Genomic DNA, 27,768 nt, shown 5'->3' with positions numbered 1-27,768 from the left:
TAATGTCTCCTTCCTCTTTCCCTTTTTTTTTTTTTTTTTTTACTTTTCATTCTTATGTCTTAGAAGAAAAACAAATTACAAGCAGTTTAGGTTTCATCAAGAAGCAACAAAAGCACCCATACATACCCTTAGTGTGCTGCTCTCTATTCTAAGTAGCTCTTTAAGGTATATCCTCCAAAAAGATAGTGCCTTCCCTAAGAGGAGTTCTGCTGCCAGCTCTTCAGATAAAGTGCTCTTGATTCCTCCTCCTTTCAGAAGAAAAGATTATTGAGTTTGAGGCAAAGATGGGCTATCTGGATGAAAAGATATAGCAGATGATTGAAGATTTGGACTGAAATGCTGAGGATCAGAGACAAAGGTTTGGGAGTTGAGTATGGGAAGGGAGAAGCCAAAATTTATCAGTTACCCACTGGACTTAGCCAGCTTCTATACACATGTGATCTTACTTGATCTCAACAATAATCTGTTGAAAGAAGTGTTATTGTCTCTATTTTACAAATAAACCAAAGCTCAAAAAGTTTAAATAATTTGTTCTAGGGCACAAAGCTGATAGCAGCATCAGGATAAAATCCAGCTCTCTCATAAGTCAAAACGTTTGCTTCGATTCTGTGAAGAAGAGAGAAAGTGTGAAGGAAGAGAAGAGGGCTGAACCCTTAAGATATGTCCATGTTTATGGTGAAAAGTGAAACAAGTGAGAGGCAGAAGAGACACAAACTATCCGGGGTTTTGAGGAAAGAGAACCTCAGAAATGAGTGTTGAATTCTGCAGAGGTAAATGAAGTGTGAGACAAGACTTAATTTGGTTGGTGTTCCAGAGAACAGTTTCAGTAGAGGGGTGGAAACTATTGTAAAAATTTGAGGAATTACTGGATGTGTCGTATGAAGGGACAGGATGAATCGGTGAATGGATGAGTGGTTGGATGGGTGAGTGGTTTTTTTTTTTTTTTTGTATTATTATTATTTTTATTCTTTTGAAATGGCGTCTCACTCTGTTGCCCAGGCTGGAATCCAGTGGCGCAGTCTCAGCTCACTGCAACCTCTGCCGCCCAGATTCAGGCAATTCTCCTCCTGCCTCAGCCTCTTGAGTAGCTGGGGTTACAGGCGCCCGCCACCACACCCAGCTAAGTTTGTATTTTAGTAGAGATGGGATTTCACCATGCTGGCCCAGGCTGGTCTTGAACTCCTGACCTCAGGTGATCCACCTGCCTCAGCCTCCCAAAGTGCTGGGATTACAGGTGTGAGCCACTGTGCCTGGCCTGAGTGACTGCTTATTAAGCCATGGCAGATGGAACTTTTTTGGTATTTTTATTTAAGTTGGGGAGACCAGTATGTGCTTGTAGGATGAGGTAAGTAAGAAGCCAGTGGAGAGAGAGGAACACAAGTGTTAAACAGAAGGATGGTTACTGATGTCGTCTCAGGTGAGGTAGACGCAGTTGGGAATAAGAACTCAGGTGCTAAGAAGTTAACCTTGGAAAGGAGGAATGCCTCCTTGAGACTGGAAGAAAGTATGGATAGAAATACGGGGAAGTTGTTAGGTGTTGAAACTTTTGTAATGCATAAGAGTTTTGAGAGAGTGCCACAAAGAAGGAAGAAGGGTACAGGATTGGGGTTGGGATGTGAGAAAGTGGGAAGGGTTTAGATACATTGATGTGTGTCTTTCTCTAAATGCTGTGAAGCTACCATTGTTAAGACTATGTTGTACTGGTTCAGAATAGAAGAGTCCAGATCTAAGTATATTTAGCATGATAAGAATAGAATTTAAATTAGTGGGGGGAAATGGAATAGTCAATAAATTTAAAAAAAAAATTCTTTTTAGAAAAAAAACCCCACAAAGTCTACATCTATGAATTCCATTTGTAAAAAACAGGAAGCAACATAAACTGTAAAGAGAATGTTTATCAGTAGTGAAACAGTTAATTAAATCTGGACATTCAATGGGAATACAGTATTATGGTTAAGAGCACAGGTTCTGGAATGAATATAGCTGAATCTGGGGACCTGACACTACCTCTTTTTTTTTTTTTTTTTGAGGTGGAGGTTAGCTCTTGCTGCCCAGGCTGGAGTGCAATGGTGCGATCTCAGCTCATAGCAACCTCTGTCTCCCAGGTTCAAGCAGTTCTCCTGCCTCAGCCTCCTGAGTAGCTGGGACTACAGGCATGCACCACCACACCTGGCTAATTTTGTATTTTTAGTAGAGACGGGGTTTCTCCATGTTGGTCAGGCTGGTCTCAAACTCCCGACCTCAGGTGATCCGCCCGCCTTGGCTTGCCAAAGTGCTGGGATTACAGGCATGAGCCACTGCGCCCAGCCACTACCTCTTACTATCTGTGTGATCTTGGACAAATTATTTAACCTCTGTGCATTAGTTTCCTCTTCTATAAAATGAAAAGAAAATAGCAACATCTTCATAGGGTTGTGAAGAATAACCCATGTAGTACTTTCTAGTACAGTGCTGGTATAGAGTCAGTCCTCTGAAGAGGTTATAGGCCCGGCACAGTGACTCACGCCTGTAATCCCAGCACTCTGGGAGGCCAAGGCAGTTGGATCACCTGAGGTCAGGAGTTCGAGACCAGTCTGGACAACATGGTAAAACCCTGTCTCTATTAAAAATACAAAAATTAGCTGAGTGTGGTGGCGGGTGCCCATAGTCCCAGCTACTTGGGAGGCTGAGGCAGGAGAACAGGCGTAAACCCGGGAGGCAGAGCTTGCAGTGAGCTGAGATCCAGCCACTGCACTCCAGCCTGGGTGACAGAGCGAGACTCCGTCTCAAAAAAAAAAAAGAAAGAAAGAAGAGCTTATTAGTATTATTTGGCCACTGAAAACAATGAGGTCAGGCCATAAATAGAGACATAGAAAGATGCCTACAGTATATTAGGTGAAAGCAACTTGCAGATCAATATGTGCAACAAACAGTCCATTTGATTAAAAAAATAATAGAACAGGCCAGGCGCGGTGGCCCACGCCTGTAATCCCAGCACTTTGGGAGGCCGAGATGGGTGGATCACGAGGTCAGGAGATCGACACCATCCTGGCTAACATGGTGAAAACCCATCTCTACTAAAAATACAAAAAAAATTAGCCAGGTGTTGTGGCGGGCACCTGTAGTCCCAGCTACTACAGAGGCTGAGGCAGGAGAATGGCGTCAACCTGGGAGGCAGAGCTTGCAGTGAGCCGAGATCGCACCACTGCACTCCAGCCTGGGTGACAGAGCGAGACTCCATCTCAAAAAAAAAAAAAAAAAAAAAAAAGGACAAAACAGAACACCTGGATATATTTGTATATGTATAAAACAATCTGGAAGGCCACACCCGAATAGTGGAGTTACTTCTTATGGAGTAGGGTTAGATTATCACTTTTTAAATTACTAACTTCTGTATACTAATTTTTTTGGCAAAGCACATGTATTGTGTATTTCTTTTTCTTTTTGTGGAGATGGAGTCTTACTGTGTTGCCCAGGCTGGTCTTGAATTCCTGGGCTCAAATGATCCTCCCTCAGCCTCCCAAAGTGCCGGGATTACAGCGTGAGCCATTGCACCCAACATGTAATTTTTTGTTTTTATTTGTATTTTATTTTATTTTTTTTGAGACAGAGTCTCGCTTAGTCGCCCAGGCTGGAGTGCAGTGGCCGGATCTCAGCTCACTGCAAGCTCCGCCTCCCAGGTTTACGCCATTCTCCTGCCTCAGCCTCCCGAGTAGCTGGGACTACAGGCGCCCGCCACCTCGCCCGGCTAGATTTTTGTATTTTTTAGTAGAGACGGGTTTCACGGTGTTAGCCAGGATGGTCTTGATCTCCTGACCTCGTGATCCGCCCGTCTCGGCCTCCCAAAGTGCTGGGATTACAGGCTTGAGCCACCGTGCCCGGCCTATTTGTATATTTTTGAGATGGAGTCTTGTTCTGTTGCCCAGGCTGGAGTGCAGTGGTGTGATCTTGGCTTACTGCAGCCTCCGCCTCCCAGGTTCAAGCGATTCTTCTGCCTCAGCCTCCCAAGTAGCTGGGATTACAGATGCACACCACCATATCTGGCTAATTTTTGTGTTGGTAGAGAAAGGGTTTCACCATGTTGGCCAGGCTGGTCTTGATCTTCTGACCTCAAGCCTTGGCCTCCCAAAGTGCTGGGATTACAGGCATGAGCCACCGTGCCCAGCCCTAACTTTTTAAATAAATAAAAATATGCTCTAGGGCAAGTTTGTACAACCCACGCCCCACGGATTGGGCCACATGTGGCCCAGGATGGCTTTGAATGCAGCCCAATACAAATTGGTACACTTTCTTAAAACATTATGAGATTTTTTGCAATTTCTTTCTTTTTTTTTTTTTTTTAAGCTAATCAGCTATCATTAGTGTTAGTGTGTTTTATGTGTGACGTGAAACCATTCTTCTTTCTCCAGTGTGGCCCAGGGAAGCCAAAAGATTAGACACCCTTGCTCTAGGGGGAAAACTTAAGTTCTTCTCATGAAGAACAAAAGCAGCACTGTAGTATTATAGAATTAAGCTGAATATTTAGAAGTGTTTGCAATTTTCTAATTTTCTTCTTATTTTTGTGATCTAAAGCTTATTGTTATTGAAATGTCATGAAGATTTTTTCAAATATATGAAAATTTACTAGGATTCCCATAGCCTATAGATTCCCGGCTAGTTTTTTGTATTTTTTAATAGAGACAGGGTTTCACCGTTTTAGCCAGGATGGTCTCGATCTCCTGACCTTGTGATCTGCCCGTCTCGGCCTCCCAAAGTGCTGGGATTACAGGCTTGAGCCACCGCGCCCGGCCTAGATTCCCATAGAATTGTAGAATAATGGAAAATGGGTTTAATTGTCCTTTATTGAATGTTGTTATAATTCATAGTGGTTTGGTAACAAATGTCACAATATCTCATTGAGGCAGACATAATTTAGGGAACCCATTGCTCAATATTTAATTTCACTGTGGTGTTAGGAATATGCCCCCAAAACTTAAATTCAAAATGATTAGGCAAATTATTTAATACAATGAATTTTAAATGAGATTTTTCTTTTTGGATCACATTATGAGGAACAAATAGTTGATTTTCCCTTGTTGAAGTCAATTTATTGATTTTGGGCTCTTGCTTCAAAAATTGCCATTGATAGGGTAGGGCTCCCTCAGTGTAACACAAATTCCCTTTGCATTGCCCTGAGATCTTGTAGAGCCAGAAAGTACTGATCGTGACTAAGATAAAGTCAGATGTTAAGGAGTAGTGTCTGGAGCTGCTCTGGCCAGTGTGGGCCTTGCCCTGTGTTATTATACTTACTTCTTTCTGATAGTGCTCTGCAAAGTTGTACATGAATTGTGTATGTGTTGAAAACACAGCGTGTTCTAACATTTTTACCAAGGTTCAGAGTTATTTTGCTTTTGTTTGCAAAAATATAAAGTTGGGCAGTGTAGTCCATTTGGTTTTTTGTTTCATTATTTCCATATTTTATTCTGAATGGGGAGGCTATACGTTGAACTTGTTGTTTCTTCCACTAGATATGTAAAATACAATATTTAAAGTTGATGTGGAAAACAAAATGTTTTTGAGACTAAGGGGTTTGATGTACAATTCCTGTTTGTAAGAAAGAAAAGAATTTGAGCTTTATATGGTTGAGCATTTTATCATCAAATTCATTATCCCTCTTTCTTTTTTCCTATTACAGTACAGGAAAAGGAAAAGTCAGGTATTATGTTGTAAAGAACCTTGGCCGGGCATGGTAGCTCATGCCTGTAATCCCAGCACTTTGGGAGGCCGAGGCGGGTGGATCACCTGAGGTCGGGAGTTTGAGACCAGCCTGGCCAACATGGTGAAACCCCGTCTCTACTAAAAATACAAAAATTAGCCAGGTGTGATGGCTTATGCTTGTAATCCCAGCTACTTGGGAGACTGAGGCAAAATAATCACTTGACTCCAGGAGGCGGATGTTGCATCGAGCAGATATCAGACCACTGCACTCTAGCCTGGGTGACAGAGTGAGACTATGTCTCAAAAAAAAAAAAAAAAAGAGAACGTTAAACACTTGACTCTTCTTCCACTTATATATGAAATAATAGACATTACATTTACACACACACACACACAAAGTTGTTTTCATTTCTCTCACACACACTCTATTCTTTGCCACTGTCAGATGAACAGACAGGTGCAGAGTTGAGATGTGGAGTTAGCCAGACCTTCGGTTCAAACCTTGTATCTCAGTCTCTGCTATTTCTTAACTGTGGGACGTTGTGCGAGTCACTGATCCTTAGTTTCCTCAACTGAAAAATGGGCATAAGAGAGTATCTTTTTTTTTTTTTTTTTGAGACGGAGTCTCGCTCTGCTGCCCAGGCTGGAGTGCAGTGGCCGGATCTCAGCTCACTGCAAGCTCCGTCTCCCGGGTTCACGCCATTCTCCGGCCTCAGTCTCCCGAGTAGCTGGGACTACAGGCGCCCGCCACCGCGCCCGGCTAGTTTTTTGTATTTTTTTAGTAGAGACGGGGTTTCAACGTGTTAGCCAGGATGGTCTCGATCTCCTGACCTCGTGATCCGCCCGTCTTGGCCTCCCAAAGTGCTGGGATTACAGGCTTGAGCCACCGCGCCTGGCCGAGAATATCTTACAGATGAAAATCAGGGATAATTTGGTAAACTTCTGTGTCTTGCTTGCAATACATGCTCAGAAGTTAAAATAAAAATTCAAATGACAGCATTATAACCTGACTTGTGCTAAATTATTCCTCCCCATATGACTTTTTAAAATTGAGGTGAAGTTCACATAACATAAAATTATCTTAAAGTGAACAACTCAGTGGCATTTTGAACATTCACAATGTTGCGCAATCCACTACCTCTATTCTAGAACTTTTTTTTTCTTTTTTTTTTTTTTTAAGACGGGGTCTTGCTCTGTCACCCAGGCTGGAGTACAGTGACACGATCCTCAGCTCACTGCAACCTCTGCCCCCCAGGTTCAAGCTGTTCTTGTGCCTCAGCCTCCCAAGTAGCTGGGATTACAGGCATGCACCACCACACCCGGCTAATTTTTGTATTTTTAGCAGAGACAGGGTTTTTCCATGTTGGCCAGACTGGTCTTGAACTCCTGATCTTAAGTGATCTGCCCGCCTCAACCTCCCAAAGTGCTGGGATTACAGATGTGAGCTACTGCACCAGGCCTCTATAACATTTTTATCACCTCAAAATAAAACCAATTAAACAGTTTGTCCCCACTCTCCCCTGCCCCATCCTCTGGCAATCACCAGTCCACTTTCTGTCTCTGTGGATTTACCTATCTGGATATTTCATATACATGGAATCATACTACAGTATGTGACCTTTCGTGTTTGGCTTCTTTCTCTCAGCATGATGTTTTGGAGGTTCATCCATGTTGTAGCATGTATCAGAACTTCACTTCTTTTTATGGCTGAATAATATTCCGTTGTATGGACATATGTTGGACATACTATATATCACATTTTGTTTACCCATTCATCTGTTGTTCAACATTTGTTTGCACCTTTTGATTATTATAAATAGTACTTCTGTGAACCCATATGATTTGAACATCTATTATTTCCTTGTATTTTATTTCTTATAGTTATTTTAGAAGAACTAGTGAAGGAACATGAACAATAGCTGGGACCAAGAAAGTCCTGGTTTTTGTTGATTGTATACAGTAAAATATGTGGAAATTAAAGGGTTTAATAAAATAAAATCTGTACTTTGGATTTTCTGTTGCCATACTTTCCCCCCTTACAATGTATTCATTGAGGAAACCTGGTCATTTGTCTTGTTTGAGTTTTCTGCAGCCTGAGTTTTGCCAGTTGCCTCCCTGAACTGTCATTAATCATGTTCTGTTTTATTCCCTATAAGCTGGTGGTTGGGTTCAGCAGCTTGATCAAGTTCATTTTTTTTTAAAGCTTTAAAATTTGAAGCTACTTACTTTGGTAAGACTACTTTGTTGCGTTTTCTGTCACTAGCATGTATCTGGTTGTCTTTTTTGTGGGGGATAAGTTTGGTAATGAATGATTTATTAATTTATTAAGACTTACATTCTAATCCTATCATTCCTTCTTTGTTTATTAGCTAGAACATTTCTGTAAAGAGAAACTTTCCCTCATCCATCTTTTTTTTTTTCTTTTGAAATAGGGTCTCTGTTGCCTAGGCTGGAGTGCAGTGGTGCAAACACGGTTCACTGCAGCCTTGACCTACTGAGTTTAAGTAATTCTCCTGCCTCTGCCTCCTGAACAGCTAGGACCAAGGCCCTTGCCACCAAGCCAGCTAATTTTTTTTTTTTTTTTTTTTTTTTTGAGACGGAGTCTCACTTTATTGCCCAAGTTGGAATACAATGGCGTGATCTTGGCTCACTGCAACCTCTGCCTCCCCAGTTCAAGTGATTCTCCTGTCTCAGCCTCCTGAGTAGCTGGGATTACAGGCGCACACCACCATGCCTGGCTAATTTTTGTATTTTTAGTAGAGATGGGGTTTCACTGTGTTGGCCAGGCTGGTCTCAAACTGCTGACCTCATGATCCACCCACCTCTGCCTCCCAAAAGTGCTGGGATTACAGGTGTGAGCCACTGCACCTGGCCCAGCTAACTTAAAAAAAAATTTTTTTTTGTAGAGCCAGTGTCTTGCCACGTTGCCTCGGCTGGTCTCAAATTTCTGGGCTGAAGGCCTTCCCAAGTGCTGGGATTACAGGTGTGAGCCACAGCACCCAGCCTCCCCTCCTCTATTAATTATTCACTGCCCCAGAGGTACAGTTCATATAGGAAAGGCAAGATAAATGCTTGAGGCTTTCCCTTTAATCGCCAGTTTCCAAAATAGTGAATTGGTTTACTAGAATCCTTCAATGGTAACCTTTTTTTTTTTTTTTTTTTTAAGATATCATTATGAACTCATTGACTTATACTTATTTTATGCCTTGCCCTTATTATCCTGATGAAGTTTAATATATTCCATCTTTGCTCTGTGGGAACCTCTTTAAGTCAGCTCTTGAATCCCTTGGATATGACCCTAGCAGGTTTAGAGAGCGTCCTTTTTATCTGGTATGACAAGATGTTCTTTCCCATCTTGTGTATTTCCTGCCACAGACTTGGAATGTGGCCTCCAAAGAGCCCTTGTTCCTGTTAGTGGGAATGATGTTTGGAGACTACAGGCTGGGTGCTAGAGGCACCCCTCCTACTTTGTTGGTCTTTGTTTCTAGGCCTTTTCAGTGGCCCGAGTTAGGAAACATTGTTTATAAAGATAAAATACACATCATGCATTTTTATTGAAATTTCTAATACAAATTCAGGACTGTATGGTTTTTATTTAACCTTGGCTTTCTTTAACTTTCTCTCTGATTCTCAATACACTAGGTATGATAAAATTGAAATATCATATAATTACAGGTGTGAGCCACTGCGCCCAGCTGTATTCAGTTTTCTTAAAGATATTTTCTTTTTTTTTTTTTTTTTTTGAGACGGAGTCTCGCTCTCTCGTCCAGGCTGGAGTGCGGTGGCCGGATCTCACCTCACTGCAAGCTCCGCCTCCCAGGTTCACGCCATTCTCCTGCCTCAGCCTCCCGAGTAGCTGGGACTACAGGCGCCCGCCACCTCGCCCGGCTAGTTTTTTGTATTTTTTAGTAGAGACGGGGTTTCACCATGTTAGCCAGGATGGTCTCGATCTCCTGACCTCGTGATCCGCCCGCCTCGGCCTCCCAAAGTGCTGGGATTACAGGCGTGAGCCACCGTGCCCGGCGGAAGCTTGTTCTTTAGTAGACTCCTCAGATCAGCTCAGGGGCTTTTCTTTCTTTGAGTACCTTAAAATGTTACTTGTCTTCTGACATAAAGTGTTTCTGTTGAAAAGTCTGATGACACCGATTTTCTCCCCGTCTAGAATTTTGACTTTTTGCCTGGATGCCTTTCTTTCTTTAAAGGTCAGTCGTTTTACCGAACTTGTCTTAGTGTTGATCATTCTGGCTCATACCTTTTTTTTTTTTTTTCTTGATATTTATATGTTTATTATTGTGGAAAAAAAAACACCACATGACATTAAATTTAATCATAGCAACCATTTTTAAGCATACAGTTTATTAGTGTTACATATATTCACACTGTTTTGCAACAGATGTCTAGAACTTTTTTATTTTGTGAAACTAAAACTATATACTTGTTAAATATTAATTTCCCCTTTCTCCTTCCCACTCATACCTTATGGTTTACGTATGATCTTGGAGATACGTGTATGATGTGACTTCTTAAAGCCTGCAAAGAATTCTGAATATGAGTTTTGCTTAAGAAATTGTAGCTCACTAATAATGGAACACTCAAAGTTTATCTACTAGTGACATGTTTTTTTCCCATTAGCAAATAGGAATGGTGTATTTTAGTTGAGTTCTGCAGTTTATCTGTGAGTGACATGTTTTTCCTAGTAACAGATAGGCAAAGAAATACTTTAGTAGAGTTCTTTTCCCCCACCACTTCTGATTTTGAAGCACAGTTCATTGTGTTAAGAAGTAAAACTATGGCCGGGCGTGGTGGCTCAAGCCTGTAATCCCAGCACTTTGGGAGGCCGAGACAGGCGGATCACAAGGTCAAGAGATCGAGACCATCCTGGCTAACACGGTGAAACCCCGTCTCTACTAAAAAATACAAAAAAAACTAGCCCGGCGAGGTGGCGGGCGCCTGTAGTCCCAGCTACTCAGGAGGCTGAGGCAGGAGAATGGCGTAAACCCGGGAGGCGGAGCTTGCAGTGAGCTGAGATCCGGCCACTGTGCAGTGGGACAGAGCGAGACTCCGTCTCAAAAAAAAAAAAAAAAAAAAAAAGGAGTAAAACTATACATAAGTTGTCTAGCAGTCATCTTGTTTGGGGACTGTTGATGTGTTTGGTGTTGGTATCTGATGATCTAGTAGCTGTACATAGTTGTGCACCAATTTGTCCCTCTAGAAGGACTGAGCAAATAGAAAGCTTTATTCAGTCTGAAAAAGACTGATTTGCTTTTCTCACTTGTCTAAATGAAAGCAAGTTGCTACTGGGGTTCATTTCAAAGAAAGAAAAAAGCAAATTTTTGGTTTTAAAATAAAATACAGGCCGGGCGCGGTGGCTCACGCCTGTAATCCCAGCACTTTGGGAGGCCGAGGCGGGTGGATCACAAGGTCAGGAGATCGAGACCATGGTGAAACCCCGTCTCTACTAAAAATAGAAAAAATTAGCCGGGCGCAGCGGCGGGCGCCTGTAGTCCCAGCTACTCGGGAGGCTGAGGCAGGAGAATGGCGTGAACCCGGGAGGCGGAGCTTGCAGTGAGCCGAGATTGCGCCACTGCACTCCAGCCTAGGCAACAGAGCAAGACTCCGTCTCAAAAAAAAAAATAAAATAAAATACAAATAAATTTATTTTTCCTTTTAACAGATGAGGATGGCTGGGCTCAGTGGCTCACACTTGTAATCCCAACACTCTGGGGGCTGAGGCGGGCAGATCTCTTGACCCAGGAGTTTGAGACCAGCCTGGCCAACATGGTGAAACCCCATCTCTACAGAAAAACAAAAACAAACAAATAAAAAATAGATGAAGGTGTGGGGAACTCTTTTTAATTCATACAATCTTGCACATTTTATGCATCTTCCCCTTAATAACCAAAAGTTTAGAAATTAATATTGCCAAAGAATTATTAAATGAGTGATTGAACAGGTGTTCAAGCTAATTTTAAGTAAAAGTAAGAACAGTTTTGCCAACTATGTGATTTTTGAGGAAATCATTCCCAGTTATAAGGATACAACTGATACAGCTTTTGTGGGTTTTTTTTTTTTTTTGACAGGGTCTTGCTCTTTTACCCAGGCTGGAATGTAATGGTGCAATCATGGCTCATTGCAGGCCTAACCTCCTGGGCTCAAGTGATCCTCCCACCTCAGCCTATTGAGTAGCTGGGACCACAGGCTTGGGCCATCATACCCAGCTAATTTTTTAATTTTTTTGTAGAGACAAGGGTCTAATTGTAATATATTGTGAACATTTTTAATGTCAGTAGATATAGATTTACAACACCACTTTGAATGGCTTCATAATACTCTACTGACTGAATATACCGTATTATTATTATTATTATTATTATTATTATTATTATTGTTATTTTTAAATATACAGAGACAGAGCCTCACCATGTTGCCTAGGCTGGTCTTGAGCTCCTGGGCTCAAGTGATCCTCCCACCTTGGCCTCCCAAAGTGCTGGGATTACAGGTGTGAGCCACCACACCCAGACTATTCTTGATTTTAACGCAAGGCAAAACTACAATTAGCTCTACACATCTTTTGTGGTCATTTCTTTTCTTTTAATATTATGGCATACAAGGTCATTTCTAATCGAACCCTGTTGCCTGCTTTAACTCTAAAATTTAGCCCCCAAATCATTAGTGGTCCTCTCTCACTAGTTTCAGTCACGACCACCTCTAAGCCAATCATCCATGGATTTTTGCTGCCCCAGATCCCTCCCCTGAGCTCTCACAAGTACTGGAAATTCAGTGGTCCCACACTGAGGTCAACCTAGACAACTCCAGACATCAAACTCTCTTCTCCCCTTTATTCATGATTTGGGCAAGCCATCCATCCATGTAACATCTTTAACTTTTCCAATTTTTACCTAATATATGATAAATGTATAATTCCTGATGCATAGAAAATATACCTACTAAAGTTCATCAGTAAATGACTTAAATTATTTGGGATTGCTGCTTCTACTTAAGGCAACTAGGTACCTCCCCTTCCATAAATTATGCATTTGGAAAATAGGGCTAGCAAGTGCTAGACATAAATAATTAATAACTAAGCTTTCCTAAATGATGAATTCCACTGCTGTATCACTGCAGATGGCTGCCCTTTGTCTTTTTAAGTTTTGATGGGTGACTTTCAGGAGTTCCTCAGTGATTGCTTTGATTTGGGCTGCATTATTACTCTCAAAGCATGTTTTTCTGCTTGTTTAATTCAATAGTTGCCTCACTTTGTGGTGAGTGATTTTATCCATATTGTTTTGTTTAATAGATGTTTCTAGATTAAAGCTTCTTGTGTAGAAAGTTTTAAAAAATCAATGTTTGGTTCAGTTTTTGCTAGAATTTTCTTCTCTGTCTTCCTTCCTATGGCTTCTCCACAGGCTCAAAGTGCTGAATCTCCTTTTTTTTTTTTTTCAGTTTGCTATAAATCTTTTTTTCCTTTTTTCTTTTCTTTTTTTTTTTTTTCCTTAGGGTCTCACTCTGTCACCCAGGCTGGAATGCAGTGGCAATCATAGCTCGCTGCAACCTTGAACTCCTGAACTCAAGCGACCCTTCTGCCTCAGCCTTCTGAGTAGCTAGAACTACAGGCACGTGCTACCATGCCCAACTAATTTTTGTATTTTAAATTTTTTTTGTTGTTTGTTTTCAGTAGAGACAAGATCTTGCTAAGTTTGCTAAGTTGCCCGAGCTGGTCTTGAGCTCCTGGCCTAAAGCAATCCTCCTGCCTCAGCCATCCAGAGTTTTAGGATTACAGGCAAGACCCATCACACCCTGCCTGCTACATATCTTCAACAAAAATTGCAACTGATTTAAGGAGTTTGTGTATATCCTCACTGTATTATACACAAGCAAGCCTTTTTTTTTTTTTTGAGACGGAGTCTCGCTCTGTCCCCCAGGCTGGAGTGCAATGGCAGGATCTCGGCTCACTGCAAGCCCCGCCTCCCGGGTTCACGCCATTCTCCTGCCTCAGCCTCTACAGGGGCCCGCCACCACGCCCGGCTAATTTTTTGTATTTCCTTTTTTTTTTTTTTTTTTTTTTAGTAGAGACAGGGTTTCACCGTGTTAGCCAGGATGGTCGCGATCTCCTGATCTCATGATCTGCCCACCTCCACCTCCCAAAGTGCTGGGATTATAGGCGTGAGCCACCGCGCCTGGCCAAGCCTTTTGCCACTTAATAAGTTCCCGGTATTAATTTCAGAAATGGGGTATATGAGAGTATTGATAAAGGTATATTGTGGGCTACGTCCTTTACTTTGGACAGCTTACCTTCATGGGAGAATTAGATAATAGAAATCAGGGCTGAGAGGCATTCATTTAATCATCAAACTTCAAATGGATTCCCAGATGGAATTTTCAGCATAACCTAAGCCTGCTTTGGTGACTTCTCACTTCCATCGTATCCTGTCAGTTCCTTGGTTTGTCTGGATGAGGCTGATGGGAATTTTGGCCCCTGACTGCTGATTTCATTTGGTTATTATATGGTACTGAAAATATTTCTGCCTCATGGCTGATTAAGAAGGGGCAGAGGGGCCCTGCCAGGACTGATGTCCCAGCAGTTCTGGCAATTAGCATAGTTAATGAATTTGAGGTGGAGAGGGTATGTGTGTAGCCTTCTTTCATAGCATTAAATTGTCCCCTTATTTTACACCATAGTCTGTGTAGTCATTGGTAGGGAAAGCCAGGGATAGCTGTATTATTTAAATTCATATTTTCCTATGAAACAATCATGTTTTGCAGCAAGTTAAAGTGTGAAGAACATTCATCATAGAAGATTATGGAGGTATAGCAGTAGTGGTAGGTGGGAACTGAGACTTCTATGTGTAGCTATAAGCTGGCTTATGAAAATCTAAGCAAAGAAATGTATGTGTCTGTGGACATAGGAAAAAACTCAGTTTCTCCTATACACTCACAACACAAGCAGCACAGAAAACTTCTGTGACCTCTGGTCAGCGAAATGTGTGGGGATTCTGTCCGCCAGCAACCACTCAGTTCTGCAGAGGACACCAGCTGGGTGTCCTCCAATTCATTTCAATTCTGATACTACTTGAAGATAGTGTCCAATCCCACAGGTTGAAGGTACAATCTCACAAGACTGCCCCCCACTTCTGATCCCCATTGCAAGCCCCAGGATGTTTTACCTGTGCTCCCGACTAACCAACCAGAAAGCAGAATTCCCATAACCCCCTCCTTCGGTTTGATTAACTTGCTAGAAAGACTCACAGAACTAGGGAAGCACATTTACGAGTTTATTATCAAGGATATTACGAAGGATACAGAGAGAGAGACATAGGGTGAGGTTATGTGGGAAGGGGCACAGAGCTTCTATGCCGTCTCTGGGCACGTTACCCTCCAGAAACCACCAAGTATTCCCCTGTTTGGAAGCTCTTCAAACCCACTCCTTTGGATATTTATGGAAGCTTCAGTATATAGCATGATTGATTACATCATTGGACATTGATGATCAGCTTAACTTTCAGCTCCTCTCCCTTCTTCAGTGGTTAGGGGATAGGCTGAAAGTCCCAACCCTCTAATCCTGCCTTTTCTTTCCAGTGACAAGCACCCATCCTGAGGCTACCTAAGGGCTGCCAGGCACTGGTTAATTCATTAGCATATGTAAAGACCAAAAAAAGACATTGCTTTGGATACTCCAAGGATTTTTTTTTTTTTTTTTCCCCCAAGATGGAGTCTCGCTCTGTCACCTAGGCTGGAGTGTAGTGGCGTGATCTCGACTCACTGCAGCCTCCGCCTTCCGGGTTCAAGTGATTCTCCTGCCTCAGCCTCCTGAGTACCTGGGACTGCAGGTGCGCGCCACCACACCTGGCTAATTTTTTTTTTTTTTTGAGACAGAGTCTCCCTCTGTCGCCTGGGCTGGAGTGCAGTGGCTGGATCTCAGCTTACTGCAAGCTCCGCCTCCCAGGTTTATGCCATTCTCCCGCCTCAGCCTCCCGAGTAGCTGGGACTACAGGCACCTGCCACCTCGCCCGGCTAGTTTTTTATATTTTTTTTTTAGTAGAGACGGGGTTTCACCGTGTTAGCCAGGATGGTCTCAATCTCCTGACATTGTGATCCACCCGTCTCAGCCTCCCAAAGTGCTGGGATTACAGGCTTGAGCCACCGCGCCCGGCCTAATTTTTGTATTTTTAGTAGAGACAGGGTTTCACCGTGTTGGCCAGACTGGTCTCTAACTCCTGACCTCAAGTGATCCGCCCCCCTCGATCTCCCAAAGTGCTGGGATTACAGACATGAGCCACCGCGCCCGCCTGGATATTCCAAAGATTTTAAGAGTTGTGTTCCAGGAAATAGGGTTGAAGATCAAACATATATTTTACAATATCACAGTGTATGTATATGATGATACCTGTAGCTGAGATTCTTCAATACATGGAATAACTATAAAGGCAAAAGTCAGGAACCAAAATATATATATATATGATCATTATTGTGCATTGTAGGACCTTTTGGTCTTTTGGCTGGAGGTATTTTAAACAGATCATTAGAAGAATTTAATTAAGAATGTTAAAAGGAAAACTGATCTATTCTATGTTTGGTATCTTGGGTTTTCCCTGCTATGATTTTGCTTATTTTGTGCCATTGTCCCAAATCAGAAAAAGAAAACACTCTTGGGATTAGAAATTGCTCTAATGATTCATTCAGAGGGTTAACTTTTTTGTTTTTGTTTGTTTGAAACGGAGTCTTGCTCTGTTGTCCAGACTGGAGTGCAGTGGTAGGATCTCGACTCACTGCATCTCTGTCTCCCGGGTTCAAGCCATCCTCCTGCCTCAGCTTCCTGAGTAGCTGGGACTACAGGCATGTGCCACCACACCCGGCTAATTTTTACATTTTTAGCAGAGACAGGGTTTTGCCATGTTGGCCAGGCTGGTCTTGAACTCCTGATCTCAGGTGATCTGCCTGCCTCAGCCTCTCACCCAAAGTGCTGGGATTACAGGTGTGAGCCACCACGCACGTCCCAAAAGGTTAACATTTTTAAAAATCAGCTTTTTTTTTGTTTTTTTTAACTAGATTTAGGTTGACTGTTTTCTGCTTGTTTGATTTTTTTCTGTTTGTTCTTCTCTAGGAAGCTATTTTGCCAGCCACTTCATTATGGGAGGAGAGAAGTTTGACTCAGCTCATCCTGAAGGTTACCTGTTTGGAGAGAACAGCGATCTGAACTTTCTGGGGAACAGACCAGTTGCGGTATGGCTGTAATCAGTTTACTCCCACTTGGAGCTTAAGTGCCCAGTTCAAAAAGTGTAACAAAAATACGTTTGCAGTTGCTTGTTCAGCAGTTTGTAGCTTGGTCTGAGTTGAGAGAGACGCACTAGAAGGCAAACTGCAGCCTCCTTGGTTGTATGGGGTCTCTTGTTGCTAGAGGACTGGAAGAGCTCCTGGTGTCTTGTGAGGGAGAGGATGAGTCTCACAAATTAAACTTTCTTGAGGATTCAGATCTCTCCCTAAATGCCACCTCTTCAGGCAGCCCTTTTCCAAGGGCTTACCTTTTTTTTTTCTTCACAGCACTTAACACCAACTTTTTATTGATTTGTCTCTTTCTCTGCTTATTGTCTGCCTCCCCCTTTAGAATGTAAGTTTCATAAGGCAAGAACTGTTTTTACTGTAGTATCCCAAACCTAGAACAAAGCCTGGCACGTAATGTTAAGCCCTTAATAAATGATTGTTGAATGAATGACTGAAAGTTTTTCTTTTGATATGCGAGTTGCTAAGATAATACATTTCTCTCAGTTGTTCCTTCAGTTCATCTCATAAAGTTCTATTGAGCACCTTCTCTGCATCCAGCAGGAGGCTTTGTAATAATAGCTGCCAGATGGCTATTGAGTGGCTACTGTGTGCTAGGAAGGTCCTAGAGACCCCTGTTCCATATGAAGACCACTTGACATAGGACTTATCACTCCATTTTTTTTTTTTTTTGGAGACAGAATCTCGAACTCTTGCCCAGGTTGGAGTGCGGTGGCGCGATCTTGGCTCACTGCAAGCTCTTTCTCCCAGGTTCACGCCATTCTTCTGCCTCAGCCTCCCGAGTAACTGGGACTACAGGCGCCCACCACCATGCTCGGCTAATTTTTTGTATTTTTGGTAGAGATGAGTTTCACCATTTTTTAGCCAGGATGGTCTCGATCTCCTGGCCTCGTGATCCACCCACCTCAGCCTCCCAAAGTGCTGGGTTTACAGGCGGGAGCCACTGCACCTGGCTATCACTTCATTTTATAAGCAAGAGAACTGAGGTGTTCAGAGAGATGAATAATGATAGAAGCTAGGAAGTGCACACTATGTTCTAAGCACTGTTCTAAGGGTTTTATATACATTTTTCTCAAAGTCATATAACTAGGTTTGCCTGGTCACACATCAATAATCTTTCCAGTGCTCCTCACTGCCTTGAAATATTCTGCCTTCCCCAAGAAACTCCCAGTTTGGTGGAGCAGACAAAACACGGAAACAGAAAATGTTTAAATAACAATAAAGATCAGAAGTGATTGAATTTGGTGGGAATTGAGAGTGGGAGAAGACAATGGCAAGGGCAGGTTGCTTCAGTGTTATGCTGGGAAGAGGTGCAGGGAGTTGAACTGGCCTTTGAAAAATGGTGGGTTGGATGAGGCCTTTCCAGGGGTACAGCACAGCCCAGGCCTTAGAGCATTCAAGTTGTTGAATTGACAAACATTTACCAAGCAACTACTGTGTGTCAGGTACTGTGATAGGTGTTGTGGATACAGAGCTGAAATGAGCATGGTTTGTTCTTCCCTGGAACAAATACGGAAACCAGTCTGGCCCGATGGGAAAGGTGGGCCGGGCGCAGTGGCTCACGCCTGTAATCCCAGCACTTTGGGAGGCCGAGGCGGACAGATCACCTGAGGTTGGGAGTCTGAGACCAGCCTGGCCAACATGGCGAAACCCCATCTCTACTAAAAACACAAAAATTAGCCCGGGGTGGTGGCACATCCCTATAATCCCAGCTGCTCCAGAGATTGAAGCAGGAGAATCGCTTGAACCCGGGAGGTGCAGGTTGCAGTGAGCTGAAGTTGCCCCACTGCACTCCAGCCTAGGGGACAGAGTGAGACTCTGTTTAAAAAAACAAGGTCAAGAGATTGAGACCATCCTGGCTAACATGGTGAAACCCCATCTCTACTAAAAATACAAAAATTAGCTGGGTGTGGTGGTGTGCGCCTGTAGTCCCAGCTACTCGGGAGGCTGAGGCGGGAGAATCGCTTGAACCCAGGAGGAGGAGCTTGCAGTGAGCCGAGATCACTCTTTTCTACTCCAGCCTGGGCAACAGAGTGAGACTCCATCTCAAAAAAACAAAAACAAAACCGAAAATGCCCTTTCTTCTATTAATAACATGAACTTGATGTTTGCATCTGTTTCTTTTTCCTTTCATCTGATGTAAAGATAGTTTATATATTTAAAAAAGTTTTGGCCTTTTCAGTCCATAAAGATGATATAAAAATAAGTAAATCAGGGATGTCCAATCTTTTGGGTTCCCTGGGCCACATTGGAAGAAGAGGAATTGTCACATTGGGCCACACACGAAATACACTAGCAGTAACAATGGCTGATGAGCTTAAAAAAAAAAATTGCAAAAAAATCTTTTTTTTTTTTTTGAGATGGAGTCTCGCTCTGTCTCCCAGGCTGGAGTGCAGTGGCCGGATCTTGGCTCACTGCAAGCTCCGCCTCCCGGGTTTACGCCATTCTCCTGCCTCAGCCTCCTGAGTAGCTGGGACTACAGGCGCCCGCCACCTCACCTGGCTAGATTTTTTGTATTTTTTTAGTAGAGACGGGGTTTCACCGTGTTAGCCAGGATGGTCTTGATCTCCTGACCTCGTGATCCGCCTGTCTCGGCCTCCCAAAGTGCTGGGATTACAGGCTTGAGCCACCGCGCCCAGTCGCAAAAATATCTTACAATGTTTTAAGAAAGTTTACGAGTTTCTGTTGGGCCACATTAAAAGCCGTCTACCCTTGGGCCGCAGGTTGGACAAGCTTGAAGTAAATTCTGCTTTAGGTTCAACTTGCAATTTATGTTGTCTGGCAAACTTTTCCCAAGTTTGCCTGTGCCGACCTATGAATGTCTGAGCTCTTCCTGAAATGCTGGGTAGCAGCCTTGACCTTAAAGTTGAGGCTTTTTCCCAAAGAAGATCAAGTTGGGCACAGTGGCATGTGCCTGTGGTCCCAGCTACTCAGGAGGCTGAGGCTGAGATGGGAGGATCACCTGAGCCCAGGAGAATTCGAGTCCAGTTGGAGCAACATAGCAAGACCCCCATCTTAATCAATCAATCAGTAAATGCCACTTTAAAAAAAAAGGGGACATCAACATTGGAGTTTTTGTTGTTGCTTTTGTGTAGTAATCATTAAGTATGTTTAATGTTGCACAGAGCAAATGAATTTTTTTTTTTTTTTTTTGAGACAGAGTCTCACTCTGTTGCCCAAGCTGGAGTGCGGTGGCATGATCTTGGCTCACTGCAACCACAGTCTCCCAGGCTCAAGTGATTTTCCTGCCTCAGCCTCCTGAGTAGCTGGGATTACAGGCGCCTGCCACCACACCTGGCTAATTTTTGTATTTTTTTAATAGAGATGGGGTCTCACCATGTTGGCCAGGTTGATCTTGAACTCCTGACCTCAGGTGATCCACCCATCTCGGCCTCCCAAAGTGCTAGGATTACAGGTGTGAGCCACCGTGCTGGTGAATGTTTTTAAAAGACATAATCTTATATTAGGAAAGCAAATCAGAGTAACTTCATATAGCTACATAAAAATGTAGTATAGAGAATAAATGCAGTATGTTTTTCTTTTCTTTTCCCCGTAGGTTATTTGATAATAATAATAATGGCTAACATTTGAACACCTAGTTTTTGCCAGGGCTGATTGTTCTAAGCTTTTCTTCTGTGTTATCTCATTTTGTCCTCACATCATAATGAGAAAGGTCCTCGTTCAACAGGTGAAGAACATGTGGCACACAGAGTTTAAAGACTGCACAGCCTGTCAGGGATCAGGATTGGAACCTAGCCGTCTGGCTTCAGAGCCTGATCCACTCTGCCATTTTGGCTAATTAGGCCTGGTGTACTCAGGAACTCTGCCCACAACCTGTTTGTGAGTCCATTGTGTAGATCTTCAAGTGCAATTTCTGAAATATTGATATCTGAAAGTGGAATGAGGCCAGCACAGTGGCTCACGCCTGTAGTCCCAGCTGCTCAAGAGGCCGAGGTCCATGGATCTCTTGAGCCTAGAAATTGAAAACCAGCCAGGGCAACATAGCGAGACTCTTGTCTCTACAAAATATAAAATAAAAAAAATTAGCCAGGCATGGTGGTGCATGCCTCTAGTCCCAGCTACTCAGGAGGCTGAGGTGGGAGGATTGCTTGAGCCCAAGATGCGAAGGCTTCAGTGAGCTATGATCACTGCAGCCTGGGCAACAGAACAGGAACCTGTCTCAATAAATAAATAAATGAATAAAAGTAGAGGAGTGGCAGTGATATGTTCTCTTGGAGCGCCTCTTCAGAGTTCATGTTCCATGTGTAATTCCATCTGCTGAGCTGACCTCTGGGTTTTGCCATTACTGCACAACATGCTTGTTTAGGGGAAGGCCCAGAGATTGAAGATTGACGTGTAGCTTGAGTTCTAAACAGCTGACTTCCACTCTCTAGCAAAAGATCTTGGGTGTCAGCACATGAGTGTTAGGTTACAGGGGAACAAGAAAGAGAACAACCTTTTAAAGCCATCCAGCAGCATGCAGTAAGAGCGGCTCCTCTTTGCAGAGAGAATGAATATGGGCAGTGAAATATGTTAAAATTAATTGTTATATTAAGGTATAAATGCCATAGACTTCCTGACTTCTGCAGTTTCCTGTCATTTCTGAATGAGCAGACTAAAAAGTGTATCATTTGACTGAGCTGTACTTCGCACCACAGATCTACCACTTAGGATAACCCATCAAAGCCATTTTTTTTTTTCCTCTAGAGATAGGGTCTTGCTCTGTCGTCCAGGCTGGAGTGCAGTGGCGTGATCATAACTCACTGCAGCCTCAAACTCCTGGGCTCAAATGATCTGCCTGCCTCAGTCTCCTGAGTGGTGGGGAATAAAGGTGCATGCTACTACACTGGGCTAATTTAAAAAATTTTTTTGTAGAGACAGGGTCTTGCTTTATTGCCCAGGCCGATCTCAATCTCCTGGCTTCAAGCAGTCCTCCTGCCTCAGCCTTCCAAAGTTTTGGGATTGCAGGTGTGAGCCACCAAGCCCGGCCCAAAGCCAAATTTATTATCAAGTCTTAAGGGTCAGATTTTTTAATCAGTTATTTTATTTATTTATTTATTTATTTATTTTTATTTATTATACTTTATGTTCTAGGGTACATGTGCACAACCTGCAGGTTTGTTACATATGTGTAAAGAAACTAGAGTGTATGAATATATAGAAAGATGGTGGAAGAGAGTTGGAATCTAGATAGCAAGTTTTATTTATATCTTACCATTAAACTCTTTGCAACCTTGGCAAATGTATCACTCAGGCGCTCAAATTACCTGCTTGTAACATGGAGATAGCTCTGACTTTAGGATAATGTAATGCTTGGAAGATTCCTTGGAATTGCTGGACAAAAAGCAGCATGCAGCAATGTTAGCTATACTTGCTACCTTTCCAGTTGGTTCTTTCTACAGCTACTTGTCGTTCTACGTAGAGGGATCTTCACTGTTTTGTTTGTTTGTTTTTTGAGGCAAGGTTCACTCTTGTTGCCCAGGCTAGAGTGCAATGGTGTGATCTCAGGATCTCGGCTCACTGCAATCAGCTCACTGCAATTGGCTCACTCCAGCCTGGGCAACAAGAGTGAACCACCATACCCAGGTAATTTTTTGTATTTTTAGTAGAGACAGAGTTTCACTATTTTGTTCCAGGCTGGTCTCGAACTCCTGACCTCAGGCAGTCCACCTGCCTCGGCCTCCCAAAGTGCTAGGATTACAGGCATGAGCCACCTTGCCCGGCCTCTTCACTGGTTTTTAAATACTGTCTTAAGTAGTAAATTGGGCTTCCGAAGGTCTTTCTGCTCTGGTCCCCTATATAAAGGAACTAAATTGTCTGTAAATCAGTTTTAAAATGTTAAATAAAGACCATCCCTTCCCTTTTTAGGTGGTGGAAGAACTGGTGTTGCTTTTCTGCTCCTTTATTGAGTTAGATCTTGTTTTGTTGGGATAATTACTGCCAAAACTCTTAAGTTATTAGAGGCTTAGAAATTAGTCAAGTAATGCCTTGACTCCTACCTGCCCTTTTTTTTCCTTTTGAGACAAGGTCTTGCCCTGTTGCCCAAGCTGAGGTACAGTGGCACAACTACAGCTCACTGCAGCCTTGACTTCCTAGGCTTAAGTGATCCTCCCACCTCAGATTCTCCAGTAGCTGGGACTACAAGCACGCACCACCACGCCTGGCTTTTAAAAAAAAAAACTTTTTATAGATAGAATGTCTTACTGTATAGCCCAGGCTGGTCTCTAACTCCTTTGCTCAAGTAGTCTTCCTGCCTTGGCCTCCCAGAGTGCTGGGATTATAGCTATAAGCCACTATGCCCCACCTCTACCTGCCTTTTTTTTTTTTTTTTTTGAGACGGAGTCTTGCTCTGTCGCCCAGGCTGGAGTGCAGTGGCCGGATCTCAGCTCACTGCAAGCTCCGCCTCCCAGGTTCACGCCATTCTCCTGCCTCAGCCTCCCGAGTAGCTGGAACTACAGGCGCCCGCCACCTCACCCAGCTAGTTTTTTTGTATTTTTTAGTAGAGACGGGGTTTCACTGTGTTAGCCAGGATGATCTCGATCTCCTGACCTCATGATCTGCCGTCTCGGCCTCCCAAAGTGCTGGGATTACAGGCTTGAGCCACCGCGCCCGGCCTCTACCTGCCTTTTGTAGACAGGATTTCAAACCGCTCCTCTCATTTTATTTTATTTTATTCATTCATTCATTCATTCATTCATTCATTCATTCATTCATTCATTTTTGAGACAGAGTCTCACTCTGTCACCTAGGCTGGAGTGCAGTGGCCAGATCTCAGCTCACTGCAAGTTCCGCCTCCTGGGTTTATGCCATTCTCCTGCCTCAGCCTCCCGTGTAGCTGGGACTACAGGCGCCCGCCACCTCGCCCGGCTAGTTTTTTTGTATTTTTTAGTAGAGACGAGGTTTTACCGTGTTAGCCAGGATGGTCTCGATCTCCTGACCTCGTGATCCGCCCGTCTTGGTCTCCCAAAGTGCTGGGATTACAGGCTTGAGCCACCGCGCCCAGCCCGGTCCTCTCGTTTTATAAGGAAAGTAGTTGAGTTTTAGCCTAGCTCCTAATAGTCTGTATCCTCTTGTGTGTTCTGTAGCTGGGCCCCATTGACACAGTTTCTTCTTCCTCATGCTCCCTGCAACCAGGGCTACACAGCTGGCATTATTATTTTTGTTTATTTATTCATTTATTTAGAGATGGAGTCTTGCTCTGTCGCCAGGCTAGAGTGCAGTGGCACAATCTTGGCTCACTGCAACCTCTGCCCCCCAGGTTCAAACGATTCTCTTGCTTCAGCCTCCGGAGTAGCTGGGACTACAAGCATGCCCACCACGCTCAGTTAATTTTTGTATTTTTAGTAGAGACGGGGTTTCACCATCTTGACCAGGATGGTCTCAATCTCTTGACCTCGTGATCCACCCACCTCGGCCTCCCAAAGGGCTGAGCTACCACACTCAGCCACTGGCATTACTTTAAGAACTAAAATGTGCCAGGCATGGCGGCTTATCCCTATTCCCAGCACTTTGGGAGGCTGAGGCGGGAGGATCACTTGAGGTCAGAAGTTTGGGACCAGCCTGAGCAACATAGCAAAACCCTGACTCTACAACAACAACAAAATTAGCCAGGGGTGGTGGTACACACCTATATTCCTAGCTACTTGGGTGGCTGAGGCTAGAGGATTGCTTGAGCCCACGAGGTCAAAGCTGCAGTGAGCTATGATTTGTGCCACTGCATTCTAGCCTGGGCGACAGAGCATGACCCTGTCAAAAAAAAAAAAAAAAAAGAAAGAGAAGAGAGAAGAGAAGAGAAAAAGGAAAGGAGGGAGGAAGGAAGGAGGCTGAGCACGGTGGCTCACGCCTGTAACCCCAGCACTTTGGGAGGCCAAGGCAGGTGGATCACTTGAGGTCAGGAGATCAAGACCAGCCTGGCCAACATGGTGAAACCCTGCCTCTACTAAAAATACAAAAATTAGCTGGGCGTGGTGGCGGGTGCTTGTAATCCCAGCTACTAGGGAGGTGGGGCAGGATAATCGCTTGAACCCAGGATGCAGAGGTTTCAGTGAGCTGAGATCGCACCACTGTACTCCAGCCTGGGTAATAGACTGAGACACAGTCTCGAAAGAAAAGAAATAAGATGCATACAGTGTACTTTTCTTCTTTCTCTAGTATAGATATACCAAAAGTTGTACTCAAATCCAGTTTCTGTAAATTGAACCCTTTTATCACATGTGTCAGGAAGAGCAAGTTATTTAAAGGAACTTGATAGTATATCCATTTGTGACATACAGTTTTGCATATATAGAGCTTTGTGGCAAAAAAGAGAATATGATTCTGTTAGTCCTGGTGCTATTCATTCATTTAACAAATATTTATGAGTCAGATACTGTGCTGGGAACTAGGAATGCAGAGATGAAAAGACAGGACCCCTGACCTGAAGATGCTTGCTGCAGAGTGGGGCAACTGATGTGCCCCCACTGCGAGGTACTGTGCTATCACGAGAGAGGACCAGAGTGTCCCTGGAGCACAGAGCATTGGGGATGCCCTCTCTCCAGGGTAGGGGCTTCTGGGAGGTGACTCCTTTAACCTGGAGGGATAACTAGGATTTCCCAGGTAGGGGAGATGAGGAGAGATGTCTGAAGCAGAATTAATGAATAAGCAATACAAGGAAGTATAAAGACACAAAAGTGTGCTTTTGGTGCTCAGAGTGGTGAGTAGTCAATAAGGATTGGACTGTGAGGGATGCTGGATGGAGTTGAGGCTAGAAAGACAAATTGGATTCCTATCTGAAGAGCCTTGAATATTATATTAAGAAGTTTTTATGGGCCAGGCGTGGTGGCTCACACCTGTAATCCCAGCACTTTGGGAGGCCGAGGCGGGCAGATTACGAGGTCAGGAGATCGAGACCATCCTGGCTAACACGGTGAAACCCCGTCGCTACTAAAAATACAAAAAATTAGCCAGGCATGGTGGCAGGCGCCTGTAGTCCCAGCTACTCAGGAGGCTGGGGCAGGAGAATGGCGTGAACCCAGGAGGCGGAGCTTGCAGTGAGATTGCACCTCTGCACTCCAGCCTCAGCAGCGACAGAGCATGGCCTCCATCTCAAAAAAACAAACAAACAAAAAAACCTTTTTACAGACCAGGAGTGGTGGGTCACGCTTGTAATCCCAGCACTTTGGGAGGCTGAGGCAGGGAGGTCACCTTAGGTCAGGAGTTTAAGACCAGCCTGACCATGAAACCCCGTCTCCACAAAAATACAAAAATTAGCCAGGCATGATGGCGGGTTCCCGTAATCCCAACTACTCGGGAGGCTGAGGCAAGAGAATCGCTTGAACCCAGGAGGCAGGGGTTGCAGTGAGCCGAGATTGTGCCATTGCACTCCAGCCTGGGTGACAAGAGTGAGACTCCATCTCAAAAAAAAAAATTTTTTTTTTTACTTTTCCTTCTATGGCAGTAGAGGTCATAGTCATGAATGGCTTTGCTACTGACTGACTTTGTCGTGTTGGTTAAGGTGCTGGCCAATCAGTGAGCCTCAGTTTCCCCATCTATAAAATTACCTTGCAGGAATATTTTAAGGACTGAAAAAATGATGGCGGGACTTGATGGCTCACACCTGTAGTCCCAGCACTTTGGGAGGCTGAGGTGGGTGGATTTCTTGAGGCCAGGAGTTTGAGACCAGCCTGGCCAACATGGTGAAATCCTGTCTCTACTAAAAATACAAAAATTAGCTGGGCATGGTGGTGCATGCCTGTAATCCCAGCCACTTGGGAGGCTGAGGCATAAGAATTGCTTGACCCCAGAAGGCGGAGGTTGCAGCGAGCCGAGATCATGCCACTGCATTCCAGCCTGGGCTGGAAGAGACCCTCTCTCAAAAAAAAAAAAAAAGATAACTATTACAATCTAATTTGCATTTTAGAAAATTAACTCTATAAATTAATTCACAGTGTAGGTAATGAATCAGAAAGACAGGAAATAAGAAGACCAGTTAGGAAGTAATTTATTTTAAGAAAAAATATATGAAATACCTGAATAGGATTAACAGCATTGCAAATAAACATGGTGCAGACTTTCTACCCTAGAACCATGGACCAGTTTGTAACCTTGCAGGGAAGCCCCCAGGGCTGATGATCGTTGCTGTGACTTATTTGAAGCCTTGATTGGCCACATTTTGGTACTATGCCAAGGCTGAGCTGCTTCCTCCAACCCCTGGTGAGATCCCTAGAACTATTCAGAGCCTGAAAAAAAATAGTATTGCTCTAATAGCTCACAGTTAAGGAAGCTTTGCTGAATGATGTGGTGGCCACTGAGGTGTGGACGTGATTTTATGTCAGAGAGCTCATAGACAAGTGTGGCATCATTGCTGTAACCTTTGAAGACCCATCTTTAACATCTGATTTCATCTGATTTATGACTTGTGTGTTCTTGGACCATGTGTGATCAGACTAAAATAAGATGTGTCTAAAAAACAGTAAAATAAAATGAATACAGTGCAGATTAGAGAATTGTAGGCAGTGTGAGTTAAGGCAAAGGATACTCTAAGGAACAGCCTCTGTGAGAGGCCACCACTTACCCCAGATGCTGTGCACGTGTTATGTTTGGAGATTTATTTGTGCCCTGGACTTGGAGTAACTGGCCTAATAGGTCACAGAACAAGGACCCTGGCATTTACTGCCCTACAGGCCTAAAGCCCGTGGTGGGATCAGGCATCTTTCTCCTGCACACTCATGCACGTGTGTGTGTGTGTGTGTGTGTGTGTGTGAGAGAGAGAGAGAGAGAAACGGAGATTGGGTTATTTGCCTTTTGCATGCTACCTTCTTTCCTTCTTTCTTCTTT

General features: G+C 43.6%; 1 protein-coding gene across 2 annotated transcripts in view; it reads left to right on the top strand.

Annotated features, from left to right (window-relative positions):
- The window catches only part of RNF157 (ring finger protein 157), a 99,578-nt gene that overhangs the window by 10,420 nt on the left and 61,390 nt on the right, over positions 1-27,768 (top strand). For both annotated transcript variants that reach the window (XM_025363555.1, XM_025363554.1), the window contains exon 2: positions 16,778-16,896. In XM_025363555.1, the coding sequence (XP_025219340.1) occupies positions 16,778-16,896 (119 nt within the window). The remainder of the gene's footprint in view (positions 1-16,777; positions 16,897-27,768) is intronic.

The sequence above is a fragment of the Theropithecus gelada genome, chromosome 16, assembly GCF_003255815.1.
Source record: "Theropithecus gelada isolate Dixy chromosome 16, Tgel_1.0, whole genome shotgun sequence".
Classification (NCBI taxonomy): Eukaryota; Metazoa; Chordata; class Mammalia; order Primates; family Cercopithecidae; genus Theropithecus; species Theropithecus gelada.
Note: the sequence above shows the minus strand (reverse complement) of the source record. Positions and strands in the feature narration are given on the sequence as shown.